At 48.3% G+C, this 24,160-nt stretch overlaps 1 protein-coding gene across 1 annotated transcript in view; it reads left to right on the forward strand.

The window, feature by feature from the left end:
- The window catches only part of ASPM (assembly factor for spindle microtubules), a 453,390-nt gene that overhangs the window by 169,280 nt on the left and 259,950 nt on the right, over positions 1–24,160 (forward strand). The window contains exons 9-10 of the mRNA XM_078644067.1: positions 23,501–23,642; positions 23,739–23,869. Coding sequence (XP_078500193.1) covers positions 23,501–23,642; positions 23,739–23,869 — 273 coding nt within the window. The remainder of the gene's footprint in view (positions 1–23,500; positions 23,643–23,738; positions 23,870–24,160) is intronic.

Consider the following 24,160-nt stretch of genomic DNA (forward strand, 5'->3'; position numbering starts at 1 on the left):
GGTGGCTTTACGTATTCTATTAACTAATACAGTTCCTCCCATTGTTTGCGCTGTTTCAAAATTTTTAAAATGGGCCTGGTTGATTCGCTTAAAAAGACTGTCTATATCGATTTAATGCCTTTTTAAACTTATTTATCATGTCTAATTGCCATTTTTACTTGTTGTTTTTATTGTACAGTCCATGTTTTACGATGTGCTGTTTTATATATCTTTGTGTAATGCTTTTATGATATATGCATATCGAAATAAAGCAATCAATCAATCAATCAATCAATCACAAAATATTACGCTTTAGGCAAACATTCCTTGTTTTACAGTTGACCATTCACATATTTTCACTACAAAGAAAAAGCAGAATCATGATGACAAGCTTATTTTACGTTTGTCCAGCCCATAACAAATTACCCGGCAAGGCCCAACATTTTCCATCAGATATCGGTGGACCCCCAATAAAAACAGGCACCTCCTCCTCGTAAAGCAGGCCATAAAGTAGGAAACAGGGACAGGTGTGTGTAAGATTAGGCGTGGTTTGTGTGCGATGAAAGGTTTATGGCATGCTATGCCTTGATACTATCTCGATCGGCCACTGGGAAAGGAACTGCCGAACAGGTTTGGCTTCAGGCGGTGGAGTCAGCTTGCCCAGGTCACAGAGAAGTCAGCAAAGGTGTACGTGTCCTTCAGAATCCTTTTTGGCCTTAGTCATCGGCCTATGTGAGGGCAATCACAAAATGGCTGCCGTATACAAAATGGAACCCAAGGGTTGAGGACGAAAACTCTGATTTCAAGTTGATTCTGTCACTCGAATATGACAAATGCTTGTGTATGATATACTAGTCATTCTCGGTCTGCTGATACCAAAATCATCATGATACGACGATGTTTGACACGGGTCCAGAATTTTCAGTACTACAGACCCTCCTTTTGCCCTTACATAGGCAATAACCTATACTCACGCTAATCTGAGTCCAGGTCTATATTCATAAAGTCATTGAGATGTTGCTGTAGCATCATCCTATTACTTAGCTCGTCCCTTGATACAGGTTTCCTTACACACGATGTAGCACAGAGGCCACATATTGCAGGAGCACACTGTACGCACAGACAGAACAGGAAAAGAATGGCTAAGATCATCCCAATGACCATTAGAATTTTCCATCCCCAGGCGGATATCAGTTCCCAGAACCATCCCATCAACGACCAATCTCCTTTGTCCACATGAATAGATTCGGAAATCTTATGCAGTTTGGAGATGGCCTGGTACACTGTTGGAGCGTTATCTGGAATGAAAACACAGCAACTCGATTGGATCACTCTACATACCCCACCTCGGTCTGCAAGTATGACGTCTAAAGCGACCCTGTTCTGAAGGGTCATAAGACGATCCGACTGGAGCTCAGCAGTCAAGTTACTGAGGGCACCGGCGGTTTCAACTACGGTGGATTCAACCACCCTTGTCTATTGCCTTATGTTCCTGCTGTTAACCATGGGTCCCCAGAACGGCAGAAAACCCTTTACGAAGTCTCCAAATTCTTGTCCTGCAGTGTCTTCTTTACGGAAGACACCTCTAACTATCCTTGTCTTGTGGTAATCTGCCGCAGCTGTGTAGGTGGGAGGCAACAGGAACGAAACAAAGCATGTACCCGAAAAGTCAGGGGGCAACCATGTATAGGCTCTATCATGGCAGATGAAATAGGTACCTTTAGCTGCTAGGAACGAAGGGGAAGTCTGGGACGTATAAACATACGTTTCAGTGCAGATACTCTTCCCTAACTGAGCTCTGGGATTCTTGCCATTACCTTGCAGACATAGGTGACCCTGATGGGGTACAATCCAAATCAGTGAAGATCTCTTAGCTTGCTGTTTCTCACTCAGAGTAACTCCATATCCGGTCACGTTACATCCTATATATACTAGTGTCTCATCTCTCGGGATAGTCTCATAGGAAATATCTTCCCTAATCATATCTGCCATACCCTTAACTAGAGCACTATTCTTAGGATTATCTTTCACAGAACGTAGGGGGTTGACTTCATGTGCGTAGATGAACATTGTTCTGTATGCCCACACAGAACCATTATGACTGAAAGGCAGGACCAGATCAGGGATACCTTTATGCATTGTGTGAGGCATAAGACCACACACCCAGCAGTTAGTCGTGTTCATTACTAATTGGTGTTGGTGCAAAAGCTGAACGAAGGAGTTATTAATAAACTCTAATCTCCTAGCGGATTCATGTTCAGGAAGAGGTTGAAAAGAATGTGAGGAAACAGTAGAAGGAGGAGGTATGGGCGATGTAGTGGGTGCAAATGTCACTCGAAAAGAGAATAAAACATATCCTATTAAAAACATCATTACACTGAACAACATAAAAAAGCATAATATCAAAAAGCGTTTCTTGGTCATCATTCTACATATTCTGGCTTTAAAGTTCATTGTTTTGGCAGGTCTCTCCATCTCGAAAAACTCCATCCTCTCTAAATGCTGCTCACGATGGTAGGGTGTTCTATGCTAAGGAATGCTTCTGTCAGTCCAGGGCAACTCCCTTAGACCAACCAGAACTGTCGACCTAACGTCTTCAGCTGCACCCCAAAGACTTGGGCAACCGCGACCCAACAGCTGAACCCGGATGGTGGCTCGAAAAACAAAAATAAAAAAGTTTCTCAGATGAGAGAGCTGCACTTCTAAAAAATTAGCAAAGAAAAGGAATTTTTTTTTATTAGTCCATAGTTCTCGGCCTCAGGTTATAGCGTTTCTTCCCAGGTACTGTCTGGTCCTGAAACAGGAGTTCAGGCTCTGTAGTGTCCAATCGAATTGACGGCGGCACAGCTTCTTGCAAGAGATTGTCACTTTCTTGTTCAGAAATTGTTCCTTTTACACGTGCATCACTGAAAGGCAGAAAGCGAGGCACGGTCTCAGTCTCTGAGTCAGCGACACCCTCCTGGACCCACCGGTCGTACGGTAGAGGCAAAGGGACCCTCTTGCAGTGTACGCCGTGGATCCAGTTTTTCTTTCCTTCCACTCGAACAGCTGGTCTCGTTGAGAGAAGGACTAGATGGGGGCCGGTCCACCGGGGCTGGTCATTCTTTGTCCGCTGAAAATTCTTGACCAGCACCCAGGATCGACATGATGTCCTGGAGCTTCAGAGACCTGCGGCAGAGTATCGTGAACCTGTTGGTGTAAAACACGCAATTTAGCCGTCAATTCATACAAATAATCGAGCAGTACAGGGTGTTCAATCTCACTGAATTTTGTCGGCCTTGGCACTCCCCATATGTTTGCCGGACGGCCAAACACAATTTCATAGGGACTAAGTCCCATTCGCGAATGCACAGTCATTCTGGTTGATAGGAGTGCTAAAGGCAGAGCGTCAGGCCATTTAAGACCAGAGCTCGCTTGAATTTTGCCCAATTTCAGTTTTAGTGTGCCATTGTAGCATTCTACTAGTCCAGCTGATTGGGGGTGATTTGCAGCGTGGAATTTTTGTTGGATACCTAGCCCTTCACATACTTTCTTCATCACTCGACCCACAAATTCACTCCCATTGTCACTCCAGACCATTCTCGGCATTCCAAACCTAGGGAAAAATCTTTCACAAGGGCTTTAGCTGTGGATAAGGCAGTGTTGTCTTTCAGGGGATATGCTTCTACCCATCTTGAAAAGGCACAAACAACGAGTACATATTTCAAATTGTTGCACCTTTCCATGTGGATGAAATCTAATTCCAAAACCTCGAACGGATACGTTGGAGGTGCAAAATGACCAGCTGGAGTTGGGTTCCCCTACCAGGATTGTATTTCAGACACACCATGCAATTCTTAACCACATTCTCTGCACATTTAGGAATTCCAGCATTTTGCCATACTGGAGCCAACAACTTACAAATCCCTTTCACACTGATGTGAGCCATTCCATGGGCCATTGTAACCACTGCAAGCACATACGCATTGGGTAGCAACCATCGCTGATGCTCTGACAATTCAACCCAACAACCATTTGCATCCATTTTACCCATACTCTCTCTCCACACACTCAACTCTTTCTCCGTAGCTTCAGCTTGAATTGACTTCACACTCTCTATCGTATCTTCACACATTCCAACGTCACCAGTCCATCTTGCAGGGCCTGCAACATTCATTCGACTCATCACATCCCTCGCTGTTTCTTTTGCGACTTCATCAGCAAATGCATTTCCACGACCAACATCATCAGTCACCTTCTTGTGTGCACTGCATTTTACAATCGCAACTTGCAAGGGCAAAGTAAGTGACTCAAGAAGCTCATTCACCAACTGACCATGCTGAATCTTAGCTCCATGCGAAGTCAGAAACCCACGTTCTTTCCACAATCGTCAAACTGTGAGCCACACCAAACGCATACTGGCTGTCGGTATATATGGTTGCTTTCATTCCTTTCGACAACACACATGCTCTTGTAAGTGCAATCAACTCTGCTGCTTGAGCTGAATTATGTGGGATACGTGCAGCTTCAGCAATCGTATGCAAAGTCGTGACAGCATATGCTGCAGTCGTATCACCATTCGGAAGCTTGAAGCATGAGCCATCCACCCATAAGGTACCATCACACTTCACAAGAGGAGTGTCCTGAAGATCTACTCTTCCCTTTCGTTTCTTCCTCCGTTCTGAGAAAACAATCATGCTGTTCAGAAGCATCTGTCTCTGCTACAATCGGCAACAACGTAGCTGGATTCAACGTGTTGCATCTTTTTATGTGCACATGACTCGCTAACAGTGTTAATTCGTAACCTGACAATCGAGCACTAGTTAAGTGCTGTGTATTGGTCCTGTTTAACAACGTGTCCACTGCATGTGGAACCATCACAATCAATGTATTATTCATCACTAAACCAGCAGACTGCCGAATAGAAACAGCTGCTCCCGCTGTGGCTCTCAAGCAACTCGGCAACGCTTTAGCTACCGGATCTAAAGTCGACGAAAAATACGCGCATGGACGCTGCTTGTTTCCGAACAACTGTGTCAACACTGACAATGCACAACCTTCTTTCTCATGGACATACAATGTAAAGGGCTTACTGTAGTCGGGGGTACCCAACACAGGAGCCGAACACAATGCATTGCGCAATTCGGAAAAACTTTTCTGACACTCTTCAGACCATGGAAGGGGATTCGGTGTATCTTTACAAGTTAATGCCACCAAAGGTTTGGCCAATAAAGAAAAATTCGGTATCCATTGTCTGCAGTATGATGTAATACCCAAGAAAGCACGCACTTCTCTCTGTGTCCTTGGCACACTCAATTTCGCTATTGCCTGAATTCTTTCTGGGGTCAGTTTCTTTCCCTCCTTCGATAAGAGATGACCTAAGTAGGTCACTTCTTGTCGACAATATTGCAATTTTGAAAGAGACACCTTGTGGTGCAATTCAGACAAATGACGCAATAACGACAACGTGGCTTCTTTGTAGATTTCCTCAGTATCTGCAGCAACAAGTAAATCGTCAACGTAATGAATAAGGGTAGCGCCATCAGGTAAAACAATCGTATCAAGCTGTGTTTTTAAAGCTTGACTATATATCGATGGACTTTCACAGTAGCCCTGGGTAGGGCGTTTGAAGCGGAAGCTTCGGCCTCCTAAACTGAAGCCAAAAATATCCCTACTCTCCTCGGCTATCGGGATGCTGAAGAAAGCATTCTTCAAGTCAATCACCGAGAACCAGGTCGCGGAAGCTGGAATCATAGTCAATAGGGCAGTGATATCAGGAACAACTGGAAATTGTGGCACAACTATTTTATTGACATCTCTAAGATCAATCACGAACCTGTAAACAGGTGGCTGAGAAGGGTCAGTACGCTTCAAAACAGGCAGAACAGGACTATTGCAAACGTTGCCTCTTGTCTCTTCAATTACATCTTTTTCAATCAAATCATAAATGATCGCTAGCAACGCTTTTTCACCTTCACTAGAGATCTTGTATTGGGGAATGCGTGGCATTTTAACATTGGCTTTCAATGTCACAACATATGGCTGTATTTCCAAAAGACCCACATCATTAGGACCAGTAGCCCAAAAAATATCAGGAAGAAACGACAATTCTGCCGGAAGTTTATCCTTCGACAAATACATTGGAGAAACCACTTTCTTACCCAGTGTAAGTTGTACTCCCGAAGGAGAACAGTACAAAGTCGCATACAATCTTTTTAACAGCTCCAATCCTAACAAGTTTTCACCACAACCTGTCGTTAGAATAAGGGGTGCTTCGAATTCACAAGGTCCAACAGAAAGGGACATAGGACTAGAAATCGGGTTCCTAACAGGGGCGCCAGAAAAACCTACAGAAACATTCATTTCGCCAGACAAAGGTGCGCCAGGGAGTTTAGAGTGCAATATAGAACTCTTTGTAGCACCAGTATCCAACAGAAAAGGCTCTGACACACCGGATGTAATCACCTCAACATAAGGTCCACTCTGATCTACTGGAACTGAAACAACTCCCTCTCTTTGTCTATGGCTGTCCTAGCAATCATTACCTTCCATATTCTCATCTTCTGCATAGTAGTCATCAGCATAGTACTGAGCCGTCCTACCAGACGCGTTATTCTGCTGATCAAAACTATTCATTGAATTTTGAGGTGGAAGGGAACGCGTGTTCTGGGGGAAATTTCCGCGTCCTCTACCTCTAGGAGCTTGTTGAACACCTCGACCTCTTGCACCAGAAGCACCATTCATACGCTGTAACAAAATAGGGCAACTATACTTAAAATGACCTTCTTCCTTACAATATGAACACTGATTGGGACCTACAGGAACACGCTGTTGAGGATACTCGAACCTTTGCGAGTTCCTCTGAAACTGTTGAGGTTGCTGATAGTTACTCTGACCACCACGTGGCGGATATGCTTGTTGTAAAAGAACCTTCGTTTTTAACTCTTTAGTTTTCTTGTCTAATCTATCCTTCTCGTCTTTATCTCGATTTTCGTAGTACTATGCAGTAGCCAATATCTGTGCCGAAGAGGAGCGGCCCAAGAACTCTCTGAATCCTTTAATTTCTTAAAGTGAAGTGAAGTGAAGTCCACATTTGTAAAGCGCACAATCACCCGTAAGGGTCTCTAGGCGCTGGGGGCCGTCGGGAAGATTAAGCGAGCTATTGCCCAGAGTCACATGGTGCTGGGCTACCCTGCCGCCGGAGCCGGGGATTGAACCGTGGTCCCCAGATTCCAGCGTCAGTCGCCCTGGCTGCTGCGCCACACCTCTCACCTCTCTTACATAACTCTGGTAACAAATTATGCACAAACTTGTCAACAAACAACCGTTGACCACCTTCTGTACTCATATCTTGACCACTGTGGTCGATAAACGTTTCTTCAAACCTGGTGAAGAAATCAGACACTGTCTCATCTTTCTTCTGCTTACACGTAGACAATTTGTCCCAGTTCACTCGCATAGCAGGCATTAAAGGCTTCATGTACGTAACAATACTACCAGGGAGTCCTGCAACTAAAGGCTCTGGTTTAGCACCACCAACTTGTCTGTCATTCGCAGCGCCAATATTGGCCCATGTGTCGCCTAACTCTTGCGCATGATCTGTATGACAAATCAGACCCCATAAAGGCTGTGGAACCACATTTCCAAACAGCATGTTTATGTCAGCTAAATTCATGACACACGAGTCGGCCGTCTGAGATAACTCCTTATAGTACCCTGCAGGGTTTTTACGGGGGTCAGGCAAAGTCTGTTTAAGGGCCAAAACTTCAGCTCTTTTCCATGGAACATGTACCCAAACACGCTGAAAGTGTGCTGGTGCAGCTTCAATACCAAGACCTAAATCAGCCTGATCTGCTTCCTTCCATACGGGAGGAACTTCTCTCATTGGATATTGTCTCGCCTTCTTCTTAACAGAAAAATCAGACTCAAACAACTGTTGAGAAATAGTTCCACTCCTAAACAATAACAATGTCGCGACTGCTTTCTTAACATCTGAACCCACAATCGTGCCCTTTGCAAACTCGAACCGGACACGACACAACTCAGGCGGATTGGGTTCTAAATCATTTTCCTCCAAATCCTCACAAAGAAAAGTACACATTTTCTCAAAAACGTACCTCTGCTTCGGTGCTTCCCACTGATGGAAGACATCCATAACAGATTCTAGCTCATATCTCGTGGGATCAGTAACCCATTTATGTGCCAAATAATCCAATGTTTCCTGCTCTCTAGAGTCAGGCAGTTGACTACGCAACTGTTTGCGCGCTGAGACAGGGGTTACACTTGTTGCCCCAAAGAGAGGATAGAGAAGACTAGCAACAGTGTCAGTCATTCTCTGTCGAACAGAAGGAAAAGTCAACGAGAGAACAGGGGGAAAAACAGGGTGAGGCAAGGGAGGTGCAGATGCAGAAGCAGATGCTATATCAGGAGGAATACCAGAAAAGGTAGTCGATGCAGTAGGTAAAGTTGTAAGAAGTGCAGGTAGAGCAGGTAGCAAAGTCGGTGGCCCTTGAGGAGGCTGCGCCAGAGGAATAGGAGCCAACTGAAGAGGAGCTGGCGGTTGTGGAAGAACTTGAGGCACAACAATCGGAGGTTGCACGACCAAAGGTTGCGGAGGTGCTGTAGCACTCTGCGCATAGGGGGGTGGCGAACTTAATAAGTGTGACATTAGGGGGTCTTTTTCAAGTTCTTTTGCTGCATCTTGCTGAAGAGGCGGTGTTGGACCTAGGATAGCCTGGTTACATAGGGTAGCCTGGCCTAGGGTAAGACAGTCACTAAATAGAGGCACATGTGTAAAGGTTGCACACCACCCAGCGGTAACTCAATGCAATTCCACTCAAAAATGACACTACACCTTAATTTTTATAAAAGTAGAAAAAGCTTTATATTTTCTTTTGTTGTCAGTTACTTATTTTCTTAGGTTCGTTTGTTGTTTCAAAATTACTTTTACAATACAAATTAAGGGTCACACTTCTTTATCATGTAAACTCTTCCTCTCCTCCTTACTTAGCTTATTACTGTACTTTTGATGTTACATTAAACATTCACTTCATTTGAAAATCTTCAGGCTTTTACACTTAAATTGGCACCTTGGCACCCACAGGGTGACACTCCCTCCCTTAGAACAGGTGACTATTTTAGGGTTCCAATGGACAGGTTCAGTGCACAACACAGCTTATTTGTACAGCCTAAATACTTTTGGTCAAGCAAGCCCAGAGCTTCTTTCCCCCCTCCCGCCTCTGAAAGAGAATACAGATCTTTAGCATAATTCCCACTCTTGGCGGCACACAGGGGTTAAAGTAAACGTCACTGGGCAGTTGCCCTCTTTATTCACACTGTTTCCTCACTTTGCAGGGTCAATAGACCTTAGTCTCAGTCTCCTCTCCTTCAGTTTCTCAGTTAACCAAATACTGGCTGGCTATGGAGCACCACCCCTCCTTGGTGACACACGGGGGTTGCCCAGTGAATTAACAGCCCCTCCCTTCTCCACCTTACTTGGGACCAGAAGCGGTAACCACAGCAGCCAGGGCTTCACTCTTCAAGTCGATGCCTCCTTCATAGGCCAGGCCACATGCCCAGCAGCCCCACAACTAAGGAAGGCCTCCTCGAGGGACCAGTGGCCTGGAATTGCCACTCGCGTCCACTCTCTCCACACGAGTGGTCGCACTTCTTCTCAGGCGCGATGGGCGGTGTCCCCGCGGGCGCCGCCTCCCTCGCTGCCTTCTACGCCGCCCACCTCACCTCTTGGTAGCCGCGCCTCCACACAGGCGCCACGGAGCAGTGTCTCCGCTGGGCGCCGCTGCACACTCTTTCTCCTGCGCTTCCCACCTCACTCCTTGGGCAGCCGCGCTAGAGAACAGGCGCGAAGGAGCAGTGTCTCCGCCCGGCGCCGCCTATTCACGATCTCCGCGCCTCGGGGCATGCGCGAGAGAGCGGTGTCTCCCGCCTCAGCTGGCGCTATTCACAACACTTCTCCAGGGGCGATGTACCCCTTCAGACCCGCGCGGGGTCCCAGGGGCTCCTCCTCGACTACAGCTCCTCAGGGCCCCTCGTTGATTCGCGCTGCGCTTCTCACAAGGCTGGTAAGTCAGTCTTTTGGAGACTTATCAAGGGGGGTTAGATGAATGTTCAGGAAGGACCTGAGGGGGGCCAGCAGGAGCTTGAAGGGCCACTTCCCTCAGGGGTAATGAACCACACCGGGGCTCAGTCAAAGGGACTCAGGGGGGAGCGTCCTCAAGTGGAAAGTGTCAGCCTTAAAGGTAACTAATTACTAATTGTGCGCCACCCTCCCCAGGTCACAGCCTCACTCCTCTAGTTCTATGGTCATCACAAAATGGCCGCCCACACACCAGCCTTTTTATAGGCTGACCTCAAAAGGTCCAGAAGGGACCGGAAGGTTCTAGAAGAATCCTATTGTGCCCTATGGACCCAGTCCCAGTGGTGGCAGTTGTGGCAGTTAATAGCCACCATTTTGTATGTCAGAAAAAATCCTGTCAGGAAGGCGCCTAGGCCTCAAAAAACTATGAGGGCAAAGAGCACCTAACCCCTGTCAAACACCAAAAAAAAGTCAGTGAACACAAAAAGATAAAAAGGGTTTGAGGGGCAAAAAGGGGACAAAATAAATAATTAATTAGGAGGGACTACCCAAAGGCAGACAGGTCTAACACGCGTCCCCCCCAGCCGAAAGTGGGGAGAGCTACCCAACCCCTTGGGAGTCCTCATCACTAAGGCGGAAATACCTAGAGAGACCGTCTGCGTTGGCGTGGTCCACTCCAGGCCGATGTTCCACCCGGAAGTCCATTCCCTGTAGGGAGATGGACCATCTCAACAACTTGGGATTTTCCCCCTTCATTTGCATCAGCCAACGAAGGGGCCGGTGGTCAGTCTGAACCAGGAAGTGCGAGCCAAACAGGTATGGCCGCAACTTCTTCAGAGCCCACACCACCGCGAAAGCCTCCCGCTCAATTGCACTCCACCTCTGTTCCCGGGGAAGCAGTCTCCTGGACAGGAAGACTACAGGCTGATCCAGACCCTCTTCATTGAGTTGCGATAACACTGCCCCAATGCCATGTTCTGATGCGTCTGTCTGGACAATGAACTCCTTGGAGAAGTCTGGGGCCCTCCGGACCGGTGCTGCACACATTGCCTGCTTCAATTTCTCAAAGGCTTGCTGACAAGCCTCAGTCCAGACTACCCGTCGAGGTTGTTTCTTAGAGGTGAGCTCTGTGAGGGGCGCTACAATAGTGCCATACCCCTTCACAAAGCGACGGTAGTAACCTGTGAGGCCCAGGAAGGCTCGGACCTCAGTCTGTGTCTTGGGGGGTTCCCAGGCCATGATGGCCTCAATCTTTGCCTGGAGGGGCTGCACTGCTCCCCTACCCACCAAGTGGCCTAGGTACACAACCGACCCCTGCCCAATCTGACATTTACTGGCCTTGATTGTCAGGCCAGCCTGTTTCAGGGCCTGGAGAACAGCTTGCAAGTGCCGCAAATGGTCCTTCCAACTGCTACTGAAGACGGCAATGTCATCCAGGTAAGCAGCGGAGAAAGCCTCCATTCCGGAGAGGACCTGGTTCACCAGCCGCGGAAAAGTGGCAGGGGCGTTCTTGAGCCCAAAGGGCATCACGCAGAACTGGAAGTGTCCCTCGGGCGTGGAGAAAGCTGACCTTTCTTTTGCTCCATCTGTAAGGGAAATCTGCCAGTACCCAGAAGTAAGGTCAAAGGTACTCAAATATTGGGCAGCTCCCAGCCGGTCAATTAATTCATCCGCCCTAGGGATCGGATGGGCATCAGTCCGTGTCACTGAATTCAGTCCCCGGTAATCCACACAGAACCTCAGTTCTGGAGTGGTGCCCGGTGGAGCAGCTTTTGGGACTAACACCACCGGACTGGACCAGGGGCTACTGGAAGGTTCAATAACTCCTAGCTCCAGCATCTTGATGACCTCATCGTGGATGCTGGCCTTCACCTTGTCTGACAGCCGGTAGGTCTTCGACTTCACTGGTGGGCTGTCTCCTGTGTCCACATCATGGGTACATAGGTGGGTCCTTCCCGGAACAAGGGAGAACAGCGAGGAGTACTGCTCCAGGACCTGGCGGCAGTCCTCCCGCTGCTCAGGAGTAAGGGATGGGGAGAGAATCACTCCCTCCACCGACCGATCCCTCTCTTGAGACGAAAACAAGTCAGGGAGAGGTTCGCTTTCCGCTTCCTCACCTCCGTCAGTCACCATCATCAAGATGACCTCGGGCCTCTCGTGGTGGGGTTTGAGGCGGTTAGCATGCAGCACCCGCAGGGGCTGTCGAGGGGTCTTTAGATCCACCAAGTAGGTGGCCTTACCCTTCTTCTCTAACACCTCAAAGGGGCCTGTCCAGCGATCCTGGAGGGCACTTAGCTCTCCAGGCTCCATCACCCACACTTTCTGGCCAGGCTCCAACTCCACCGGGTGAGCGTTGTGGTCATACCACTCCTTCATTACTGCCTGGCTGGCCTCCAAGTTGTCAGAAGCTTGCTTCCACAACTTCGCCATTTGGCTCCTGAAGGCCAGCATGTAGTTCACCACATCCTGGGGGGGTTTCCTGGGAGACTTTTCCCATCCATCCTTCACCAGGCTGAGAGGCCCGCGTACAGGGTGCCCATAGAGAAGCTCAAAGGGGCTGAAGCCCACTCCCTTCTGTGGCACTTCCCTGTAGGAAAATAGCAAACAGGGTAGGAGGACGTCCCACTTCCTCCGCAGGCTTTCAGGCAGACTTCTGATCATGCCCTTCAAGGTCTTGTTGAACCTTTCTACCAGTCCATTGGACTGGGGGTGATAGGGAGTGGTGAACCGGTAGGTCACTCCACACTCCTTCCACATTGCCCGCATGTACGCTGACATAAAGTTGGTCTCCCTGTCGGACACAACTTCTTTGGGGAAACCCACTCGGGCAAAGATCCCCATTAGGGCCCTGGCCACCACAGGTGCAGTGACAGTCCTCAGAGGAATTGCCTCTGGGTACCGTGTGGCATGATCCACCAGAACCAGGATAAACCTGTGACCAGCTGTTGTTGGTGGATCCAATGGCCCTACAATGTCGATGCCCACCCTTTCAAAGGGGGTGCTAACGACAGGAAGTGGTTCCAGGGGACCTTTCAGCTTCACCCCTGTTTTCCCACTGGCTTGGCAGGATACACATTTCCGACAGTAGGTGTTAGACGCCACTTTCATTTGAGGCCAGTAAAAGTGGGGGACAAGCCGAGCAAAGGTCTTGTCCTGACTGAATTGTCCTGCCAAGGGTATTGCATGAGCCAATTCCAGCAGAAAGGCTCGGTACCGTTGCGGGACTACCAAGGCCCTTGATGAACCAGGTAAGGGTACCTTGGGTTCACTGTAAAGGAGTCCATCCTCCCAGGAAATGTGGTAGTGTCCCGCAACGTCCCCTGCTGCCTGGGCTTCAGCCTGTCGCCTCAGTCCCTCAAGGGTAGGGCACTCCTTCTGGCCCTTACAGAACTCTTCTCTGGTAGGCCCTCCCTCCACATGCCACTCAGCAGGGATGGGCAGGTCCTCCATAGAAACTACTTCCCCCTCCACGGACTCCTGGTCCACCACCGCAGGTGGCCGATCTGTCACATGGGGTGTGGAAGCCGAAGCAGGCTTTTCCTGTCTTTGGGTCTGTCCCTTTTTGGCAGCGGGTTGGGCCATTGTTCCAGGCTCCAACCCAGGCGAACTCCCTCTCCGGGCAGTCGCAGACCTTGTGCTCGCACAGGCCCAGTCAGGTGTACCTAGCATCTCTGAATGCGTCCGGTATTCCACCTCTCTCCAAGCATTGTGCTCCATGTCATTCCCCAGCAGACAATCAACTGGCACGGCAGGGCTTACGGCAACTCGAAGTGAACCTGCAACCCCTTCCCACTCAAAGGGAACCTCGGCCACGGGGTAGTGGCCCATTCTGCCGTCAGCCATCGCGGCGGGGTGGAGTACATTGGGAATCACCTGCTCTGGAGACACCAGTTGACTTCTCACCATAGTCATACTGGCTCCTGTATCTCTCAGAGCCTCCCCTCTCTGGCCATTGATGGTGATCCATTGCCCATACTTAGTAGTATTTGGGGGCACCTGAATCTTAGGAACCATCTCCCGTTCTCCCAGGGACACTAAGGTGACACCCGCCCACTCACCCCCCTTATCTAAGGGCAACTCCTCCCCGAGCGCTACACTAGCTACTCCCGGGGCTTTGCCTCCGGTGGGAGGGGGTGGTCTCTTTGGGCATCTGACATCTCCCTTATAATGTCCAACACCACCACACTCGAAGCAGTGGACAACCCTTGGCTGCTGGCTTTGGCCAGGATGAGGGTTTCTGGGCGGGTTAGCCTTAGGGGTGAAACCTGTTCCCTTTCCCTGGAAACTGTTTTGGGGACCTTTAGAGAACTCCCGCTTTTTATCTCCCCCCTCCTTCTTCTGAGGGGCGCCCTGTCCGGCCTTTTGGGAATCCCCTCCAGTCCCCTTTGAGGACACCCGGGTACTTGCCCAGATGTCCGCCTCCTCTGCAAGCTTCCGGGGGTTGGTCAGCTTGCTGTCCACCAGGTGCTGGCGCAGCTCGGGAAAACATTTCTCGAGTAGATGCTCTTTAAGAAAAAGGTCATACAAACCCTCATAGTCCTTCACCTCACTGCCCTGTACCCAGCCCTCCAATGCCTACCTCGCATAATCCAGGAAATCCACCCAGTTCTGGGTGCTTAACTTGTGGCTCCCCCTGGCGATACTTTTCCGGGGTTAGCCCAAACTTTCTAATCAATGCTAACTTCATGGTGGGGTAGTTGGTCTGCTCCTTCGGTTCTAAGGCTAACAAGGTGTCCCGACCAGTAGGAGGCATGTACTTATACAACCCCCCCCCCCCCCAGTGCTTTTCCTGGATCCCATGGGCTCTTAAGGAGACCTCATAGGCAGCCAGCCACTTAGCTATGTCATCCCCCTGACTATAGCTGGCAACTATATCCTTAGGCAGGTAGGGTCTGGACTCCCTGGTTGGTTCTCTGGTTTCTCTGCCACCATTTGGAGAGTTGGCGAGTCCTAACTGTAGAGCCTTGAGTTCTAGCTCTTTTAGTCTAAGCTCATGAGTCATCCTCTGTTCCTCCCTCCCCTGTTCTAACCTGGCTAACTCCCACTTCAGCTTCCTTTTTTCCCTCCTGTCTGTTAGTTCAGCTTCGGTCAAGCTTCCTCCGGAGACACTACTGCCCCCCCTTGAGTAGGTCATTGGTCCTGGAAGTAGGTTTCCCATCTCAGGATGGAACAATCCCTCTACCTTTATGACTGTGTCCCGGTTCGTCCCCTCTTCCTCCTCCTTCCCTTCTCCATGTGCTGCCACCCAAGCCCTCAAGCTGGTCTGGAGCTCCCCCTTCTTGGCACCCCGCTTAAAGAACACTCCCATCTGTTGACAAAAGTCCCTAAGCTGGGCCACAGAATAAGTGTCCAGTTCTTCCAACGCAAATTCCATTTTGCTAAAGGCAAATCAGGGACAGGCACACAAAAAGAATGGAGTTACAAGGGCAACCTGAAGCTACCTCCACCCCACCACCAGGAATAAATTTGGAAAAAGCAAAAGTAAAAAATTAGGAAGGCCGCCAGGAGAAAACTCCTGGTGTAGGTCAGTGGATTACGCTTAGTTACTGCAGAGTAGTTGCAACCACAGTTCTCATCCCACCGCTAGACACCAATATGTTCGACCTAGGATAGCCTGGTTACATAGGGTAGCCTGGCCTAGGGTAAGACAGTCACTAAATAGAGGCACATGTGTAAAGGTTGCACACCACCCAGCGGTAACTCAATGCAATTCCACTCAAAAATGACACTACACCTTAATTTTTATAAAAGTAGAAAAAGCTTTATATTTTCTTTTGTTGTCAGTTACTTATTTTCTCAGGTTCGTTTGTTGTTTCAAAATCACTTTTACAATACAAATTAAGGGTCACACTTCTTTATCATGTAAACTCTTCCTCTCCTCCTTACTTAGCTTATTACTGTACTTTTGATGTTACATTAAACATTCACTTCAGTTGAAAATCTTCAGGCTTATACACTTAAATTGGCACCTTGGCACCCAAAGGGTGACACTCCCTCCCTTAGAACAGGTGACTATTTTAGGGTTCCAATGGACAGATTCAGTGCACAACACAGCTTATTTGTACAGCCTAAATACTTTTGGTCAAGCAAGCCCAGAGCTTCTTTCCCCCCTCCCGCCTCTGAAAGAGAATACAGATCTTTAGCATAATTCCCACTCTTGGCGGCACACAGGGGTTAAAGTAAACGTCACTGGGCAGTTGCCCTCTTTATTCACACTGTTTCCTCACTTTGCAGGGTCAATAGACCTTAGTCTCAGTCTCCTCTCCTTCAGTTTCTCAGTTAACCAAATACTGGCTGGCTATGGAGCACCACCCCTCCTTGGTGACACATGGGGGTTGCCCAGTGAATTAACAGCCCCTCCCTTCTCCACCTTACTTGGGACCAGAAGCGGTAACCACAGCAGCCAGGGCTTCACTCTTCAAGTCGATGCCTCCTTCATAGGCCAGGCCACATGCCCAGCAGCCCCACAACTAAGGAAGGCCTCCTCGAGGCACCAGTGGCCTGGAATTGCCACTCGCGTCCACTCTCTCCACACGAGTGGTCGCGCTTCTTCTCAGGCGCGATGGGCGGTGTCCCCGCGGGCGCCGCCTCCCCCGCTGCCTCCTACACCGCCCACCTCACCTCTTGGTAGCCGCGCCTCCACACAGGCGCCACGGAGCAGTGTCTCCGCTGGGCGCTGCTGCACACGCTTTCTCCTGCGCTTCCCACCTCACTCCTTGGGCAGCCGCGCTAGAGAACAGGCGCGAAGGAGCAGTGTCTCCGCCCGGCGCCGCCTATTCACGATCTCCGCGCCTCGGGGCATGCGCGAGAGAGCGGTGTCTCCCGCCTCAGCTGGCGCTATTCACAACACTTCTCCAGGGGCGATGTACCCCTTCAGACCCGCGCGGGGTCCCAGGGGCTCCTCCTCGACTACAGCTCCTCAGGGCCCCTCGTGGATTCGCGCTGCGCTACTCACAAGGCTGGTAAGTCAGTCTTTTGGAGCCTTATCAAGGGGGGTTAGATGAATGTTCAGGAAGGACCTGAGGGGGGCCAGCAGGAGCTTGAAGGGCCACTTCCCTCAGGGGTAATGAACCACACCGGGGCTCAGTCAAAGGGACTCAGGGGGGAGCGTCCTCAAGTGGAAAGTGTCAGCCTTAAAGGTAACTAATTACTAATTGTGCGCCACCCTCCCCAGGTCACAGCCTCACTCCTCGGGTTCTATGGTCATCACAAAATGGCCGCCCACACACCAGCCTTTTTATAGGCTGACCTCAAAAGGTCCAGAAGGGACCGGAAGGTTCTAGAAGAATCCTATTGTGCCCTATGGACCCAGTCCCAGTGGTGGCAGTTGTGGCAGTTAATAGCCACCATTTTGTATGTCAGAAAAATCCTGTCAGGAAGGCTCCTAGGCCTCAAAAAACTATGAGGGCAAAGAGCACCTAACCCCTGTCAAACACCAAAAAAAAAGTCAGTGAACACAAAAAGATAAAAAGGGTTTGAGGAGCAAAAAGGGGACAAAATAAATAATTACTTAGGAGGGACTACCCAAAGGCAGACAGGTCTAACAGGCGGCAAAACTGGATAACATTTATCGATCGCCATTTTACGTTGCCTGTGTAACTACTCACTTGCCTGTTCTTCTTCGTTATCTTTAAACTGAGTAGCAGCTTGCATTATCGAGATACCCCTTTCTCTCTTATTTCTCTTTGCTAATTTAATTCCTTTCTGTTTGGCTTCCTTACGCCATAGGCGGAAAGAGTCAAACATCGCCGGCCGGGCTTTCTTCTTGAAAAGTTTAACCTCCAGATTATCTAAGATTTCCGTGTCAAAGCTACCATATTGGGGCCATTTTAAAACACCATCCTTTCTGGTGTATCGGATCCATACTTCATTATATGTGATGGGGCCTACGCCATGTTTCACATATAGTTCATAGGTTGGAGTTCCAATCGGAGGAACAGGACACGAGTCCTCCAATCGGGAATCCCTATTACAACCAAGACAAAACAAATTTCCAAGTCTGCTAAGACCAGGCATCTTCGATCTCTAGTCTAGCTTCAAACTTCAAAGGATTATCGAATACGATATTCTCGTGAATACACGAGTCCCTCGGCTTTGGTACTTGCAAGTTCCAAATCAAAGATCCCAAGGGGATACCCAAACTAAGAACCAAACTAAGGACTGGGAGACGCTCCACTTATACTTAACTGAGGTATCGATGACGTCACCAGAAGACTCATCTATCGTTTCGCTCTACCAATCATCAAGGGTCCAAAACAGGGCGATAGTCAGGGCAGCAGTCCTTCGTAGCCGCCGGGAAGCGGGGAACCTCGCAGCAAAGACTTTCGGACCACTTCGACATACAGGGGTCGATGAAGTGGCGGCCTTCCTCCAGAATTTTCACACGAAGCTCCTCACGAACCTCTGGCTTGGACCGGTACTGCTGATATCGTCCCACGTTGGGCGCCAACTGAAGTACTGGGTTTTTCGGAACCCAGCGGTGCCAGGGGTACACCCTAAGACTTCGGGTCCTTCCTGTTTCAGACTACAGAAACTCAGTCTTCTAGGTGAAGTCAAAGATCGAATTTATTGGCTGCAACCGGTAACAAGTGTCCTAGAAGTACAACACGGTGTATATTCTCAGGAGACTGCTCAATCTTACAAAGCCAGCCTTCTCTTTTTATACAAAATATTACGCTTTAGGCAAACATTCCTTGTTTTACAGTTGACCATTCACATATTTTCACTACAAAGAAAAAGCAGAATCATGATGACAAGCTTATTTTACGTTTGTCCAGCCCATAACAAATTACCCGGCAAGGCCCAACATTTTCCATCAGATATCGGCGGACCCCCAATAAAAACGGGCACCTCCTCCTCGTAAAGCAGGCCATAAAGTAGGAAACAGGGACAGGTGTGTGTAAGATTGGGCGTGGTTTGTGTGCGATGAAAGGTGTATGGCATGCTATGCTTTGATACTATCTCGATCGGCCACTGGGAAAGGAACTGGCCGAACAGGTTTGGCTTCAGGCGGTGGAGTCAGCTTGCCCAGGTCACAGAAGTCAGCAAAGGTGTACGTGTCCTTCAGAATCGTTTTTGGCCTTAGTCATCGGCCTATGTGAGGGCAATCACAAAATGGCTGTCGTATACAAAATGGAACCCAAGGGTTCAGGACGAAAACTCTGATTTCAAGGTGATTCTGTCACTCGAATATGACGAAAATGCTTGTGTATGATATACTAGTCATTCTCGGTCTGCTGATACCAAAATCGTCATGATAGGACGATGTTTATGACACGGGTCCAGAATTTTCAGTACTACAAAGGGAGCTATGGATGTGGTCCCTGTGTCAGAAGTAAGTTGTGGTGGTTGTTCCTGCTACTTTTTGGAACCCAAAATGTTCACCCTATCCCAAATTCTAACTGCACTCAACCCAGAAGACTGGCTGGAGGCATTGAATTTTTAGGATGCTTATATTCATATCCCCATCCTGCCGGGCCACAGACGTTCCCTTTGATTTACGGTGGGCCACGAGCACCTTCAGTTCACCGTGCTCTCCTTTGGCTTTACCAGTGCCCCTTGGGTGTTCACAAAGGTGATGGCGGTGATCGCAGCTCATCTGCGCAGATCAGGGGGCCAGTCTTCCCCCTATCTTGGTGACTGGCTGTTGAAGGTGGACCTCTTGCACGTCTCCCACCATCTGACTACGACGGACCTCTTGCATTCGCTGGGATTCACTATCAACGTGCCGAAGTCACACCTGACTCCCTCTCAGATGCTCCCTTTCATTGGGGCGGTTCTGGACTTGGTGCAATTTTGGGCCTATCCTCCCGAGCACTGAGTATGGTATATTCAGGCCATGATACAGAGGTTTCAGCCTCTGTGCCGGATTTCGGTAAGAATGACTCTGAGGCTGCTGGGCCTCATGGCCTCCTGCATCATGCTGGTGGATCGTGCCAGATGGCATATGTGGACTCTATACTGGGACCTGAAGTTCCGGTGGGTGCAGCATCAGGGGAATCTTTCCGACTACATCCAGATCTCTGAGGGAACTGGAGACCACCTGCAGTGGTGGATAACGAACCAAGATTGGATGAGTGGCAGATCCCTCTCCCTTCCTTTCCCCAACCAGATCAAACAGCAGTTGCTGGTTTAGGGCGGCCACCTGGGATAGGCGGAGATCAGCGGTGTCTGGGCTTTAGAGTGCAGCCTCGAAATCAAGCTTTTGGAGCTCTGGACGATCAGACTGGCACTGAAAGCATTCCTTCCCTCTCTCAGGGGGAGAGTGGTGCAGGTGTTCACCAACAACCCTATTGCCATGTGGTACTGCAACTAACAGGCAGGAGTGGGGTCATGGATTCTTTGTCAAGAGGCGCCTCTGGGCATTGCTGGAACTTCAGGACATAACACTGGTGGTTCAACAATTGGCGTGTTCCCTGAACTCCCTGGCGGACAAACTCAGCCATCGGTGCCTAGTCCATCAGAATGTTTGCATTGTCAGCATTCCATCCATCATTTGTTTGCTGTAACACTTTTCGCTAGGGGTGGGCGGAATTTGTGTAGTTGCGCTACGCAAAGCTCTGCGAAACGGTAAAAAGCCTCAGCGAGCACGCAAAAGTTCCGCAAACACGTGGAATTGCTTTTTCCGTCCGTCCGCAATGCTTTTTTCCTGTTTGCGAATGCTGTTTGCGTGCTCGGGGAGAAATATCCTGCGAACACGCATTTTGAAAGCGCAAATAAGCAAAAAAATTCCACGGATCGCGGAATCTTTGGCAATTCCGCATTCTTGGCGGAACACAAAATTACCCAAATTTCGTAAATTCTATGAGCGGAACAGAATTTACCGCCCAGTGGGATGGATATGCCCAGACTTGAGTCCCTTGCTCACTGTGCCACTGGATTTAAGCTAGCCTAGCTGAAGAAGGGTGACATACCCTGAAACCGGTCCCAGGATGTTTGTTTCCGGTCAAGGGAGGACCTGGCCTGGCAGTTTGGTCTGGACTGTTCCCATGGGGCACAGGGTTAAGTCTGATTTGCATATGGCTGGGTCCGAACTGGGGTGGGGTAGTGGGTAAAAGAACAATGGATTTAACCCAGATCTTTTGACTGGGGGAGAATGTTTGTATTGTCAGCATTCCGTCCATCATTTGTTTGCTGTAACACCATTGTCCATCATGAATGGAGTCTCCATCTGGAGGTGCCACAAGGTCTCTTTCAGCAGTGGCCAGATCCTTGGTCAGATCTTTTCATCGCTGAAGAGAACATGCAATGTCAGCAGTTTTACACGTTGGAGTTTCCAAGACGGCGCTCGAGCGGCCACCTGTACGCCTTTCTGCCTTTACCACTACTGCCAAGAGTACTCAGGAAGATCAATTGCGACGCAGCTCAAGTCGTTCCTGTAGCTACGGACTGGGCACAAAGAGACCAGTACCCTGAACTTCTGAACATGGCCTTCAATTCTCTGATCAGACTGCTCCTTCGAGAGGATCTTCTGTTGCAGAAGCAGTGGACGGTTCTTCGCCCGAACCTGTCCAGTGTCAATCTCCTTGCATGGAGATTGAGCGGCAGCAGTTGACCGCTTTCAACCTTCCGCCTGAAGTCTGTGATGTTATCTTGACAGTCAGCCTTCCCTCCACTAAAACCGTATACGTCTGTACATGGAACAAATTTGTGGCATGGTGCTCAGCAAAGGCTGTTGACCCCCCTCTCTGCTCTTCTATCTGAGGTCATTTTGTATAATCTTTCCTTGACCCAGCAGTGATCTGCTTTGGGCACTCTTAAATGATTCCTTGCAGCCACCTCTGGGTTTCTTTGGCTTCCAGACCAGCCTTCTTTATTCAGATCTCCTATCGTTAACAGGTTATTTAAGGGTCTTATTCATCTGTTCCCTCCCTCCTTTCGTAATGCCCCAATGGGACTTTATTCTGGTTCTAACTATAAATATGTGTGCTCCCTTCGAGTCACTTCATACCTGTCCTCTCAGGTTGCTGACTCTCAAAACTGCCTTCCTTGTTGCCATTACCTCTGCTCGCAGGGTGTGTTGGCTACACACTTTATCTTCTAAGCCCCCTTTTCTATCTGTCCATCCGGATAATACTGGTGCTTCGGACCAAACCTTTATTCCTTCCTAAGGTCATCACGCCTTTTAATGTGGGACAATCTATCACTTGTTCCACCTTTTATTCACCACTGCATCCCTCCAAGGAGGAGGAGAGACTCCACTGTCTGGTCCCAAAATGTGTCTTTTTATCTTGATTGTACAAAAGACTTCCGGGTGGAGGATCAACAAGTCATTGGCTATGTGGGTGCCGGGAAAGGTCAGGCTGTTCAAAAATAGACCATCTCCAGATCACTTGTCCTTTTCATCAAAATGTGCTATGCTTTGGCAAAGAAGGACCCTCCTTTGGGGTTGCGTGCTCATTCCCCCAGAGCAATGGCGGAAACCACAGCATTAGCACGTGGAGTCCTACTCCTTGAAATCTGTCCGGCAGCAACGTGGGCACAATACTGCCTAGACAGCTAAGTCTGGAGGGATAGATACTTTGCACGTTCGGTCCTCCAGGACTTTCTGGTATGATCTAAGGTAAGGAATCTACAAGTAATTGTCTCGATCAGATGAACAAGTTACTTACCTTGGGTAACGATCTGATGGTGACATATGTTAGTTGTAGATTCCTTACCTCCCCATCTACCCTTCCCACTCTTGGGACTCCCGTAAATGGCCCTAGTTTTGACACACTAGTGGTCAGTGTCTTTCATGGCTCTGCGCTTCTGGCATGGAACGTCGTGTTAAGAACTGGCGCCTGTGCGCATGGGCTGCGTCTATGTAGGTCCCGCAATGTCATCTCTGCACCAACCACGGACACCGAGCTGACCGACACCACCGAATGACACACAGGGGTACTGCTGAAGAAAAAAATCTTCCGATCCAAACGGACTCTTGGGAAAAATTCTAAGGTAAGGAATCTACAACTAACCTATGACTACCAGATACATCGTTACCGAAGGTAAGTAACTTGATTTTTGTTAAGACTTGCATGTTAGGATTTTTCACCCTGGACCTCAACCGATGCTTTTGTGGTATAAAGAAGTTTTATATTTTACTGTGTGATCAAGTAGGAGACCAATTGAAAATTAAGGAACCCTTAACGCCGGTGATTGTATGCATTGAAGTGCTGTTAAGTTAATTTGTCCCAACTGTGGGGATCATCTATAATTTTATTTGGAAAAGAAAGTACCTAGCTGTCGAGACCAGATAGAAATTTGTAAGCTTCCAGTTAATATTTGTGGTAACCAAGAGTTTCCGACTCCTGGGTATCTTAATTAGTTTTGATAATTATAATTGATTTGTCCAGTAGAGTTATACATTTGAAATGTATTGTATCTAGAGCTTTGTATTTACATATGTATACAAAAATGGCACTTTGAAGCCTCGTTTTAATATTTCCTATTTGTATGTCTTATTAGACCATTTTTGGCGAACTAATTTCCTTGGAGAGTAATAGTGATGTTATGGGCTTGGCGTTGTTTGTCCTAAATCGTTTGCTTTGGAATCCTGACATTGCAGCAGAGTATAGACACCCCACTGTTCCGCACCTATACAGAGATGGTATGTATCGGTTTGTCTTGATTTTGAAAGTAAATCTGTTTATGAAAGCCTCATTACCTAAGTGTGAACTTGACAATTGTGCATGCTTTATTTTAGGTCACGAAGATGCCTTATCGAAGTTTACACTGAAGAAGCTGCTTTTGCTGGTTTTCTTTCTTGATCATGCTAAACAGAATCATCTCATTGATCACGATCCCTGCTTATTCTGTAAAGATTCTGATTTTAAGGTATAGAAAAACATTGCTGAAATAAAATCAAAATATGTATATTTTTAATTACTGCATCAAAACAAAGTTATCAAATCATTTGAGTTGGAAAAAAAACGTTTGGATGTTTTCACGAAATTTGGCATTTTTGTTATCACAAAATCATTCACTAGCAGTAAATAGGATTTCTAGTATTTGCACAAGAAATGTTAGAATAAAGCACAATTTATTTCTTTAAAGAAAACTTTGTGTCTGTAAAATGTTCAAAAAAGGTTTTACAATTAATTTGCAAATAAGTTGTTACATTTGTAA

This window comes from Lissotriton helveticus, chromosome 1_1 (assembly GCF_964261635.1).
Source record: "Lissotriton helveticus chromosome 1_1, aLisHel1.1, whole genome shotgun sequence".
In the NCBI taxonomy this organism is placed as follows: domain Eukaryota; kingdom Metazoa; phylum Chordata; class Amphibia; order Caudata; family Salamandridae; genus Lissotriton; species Lissotriton helveticus.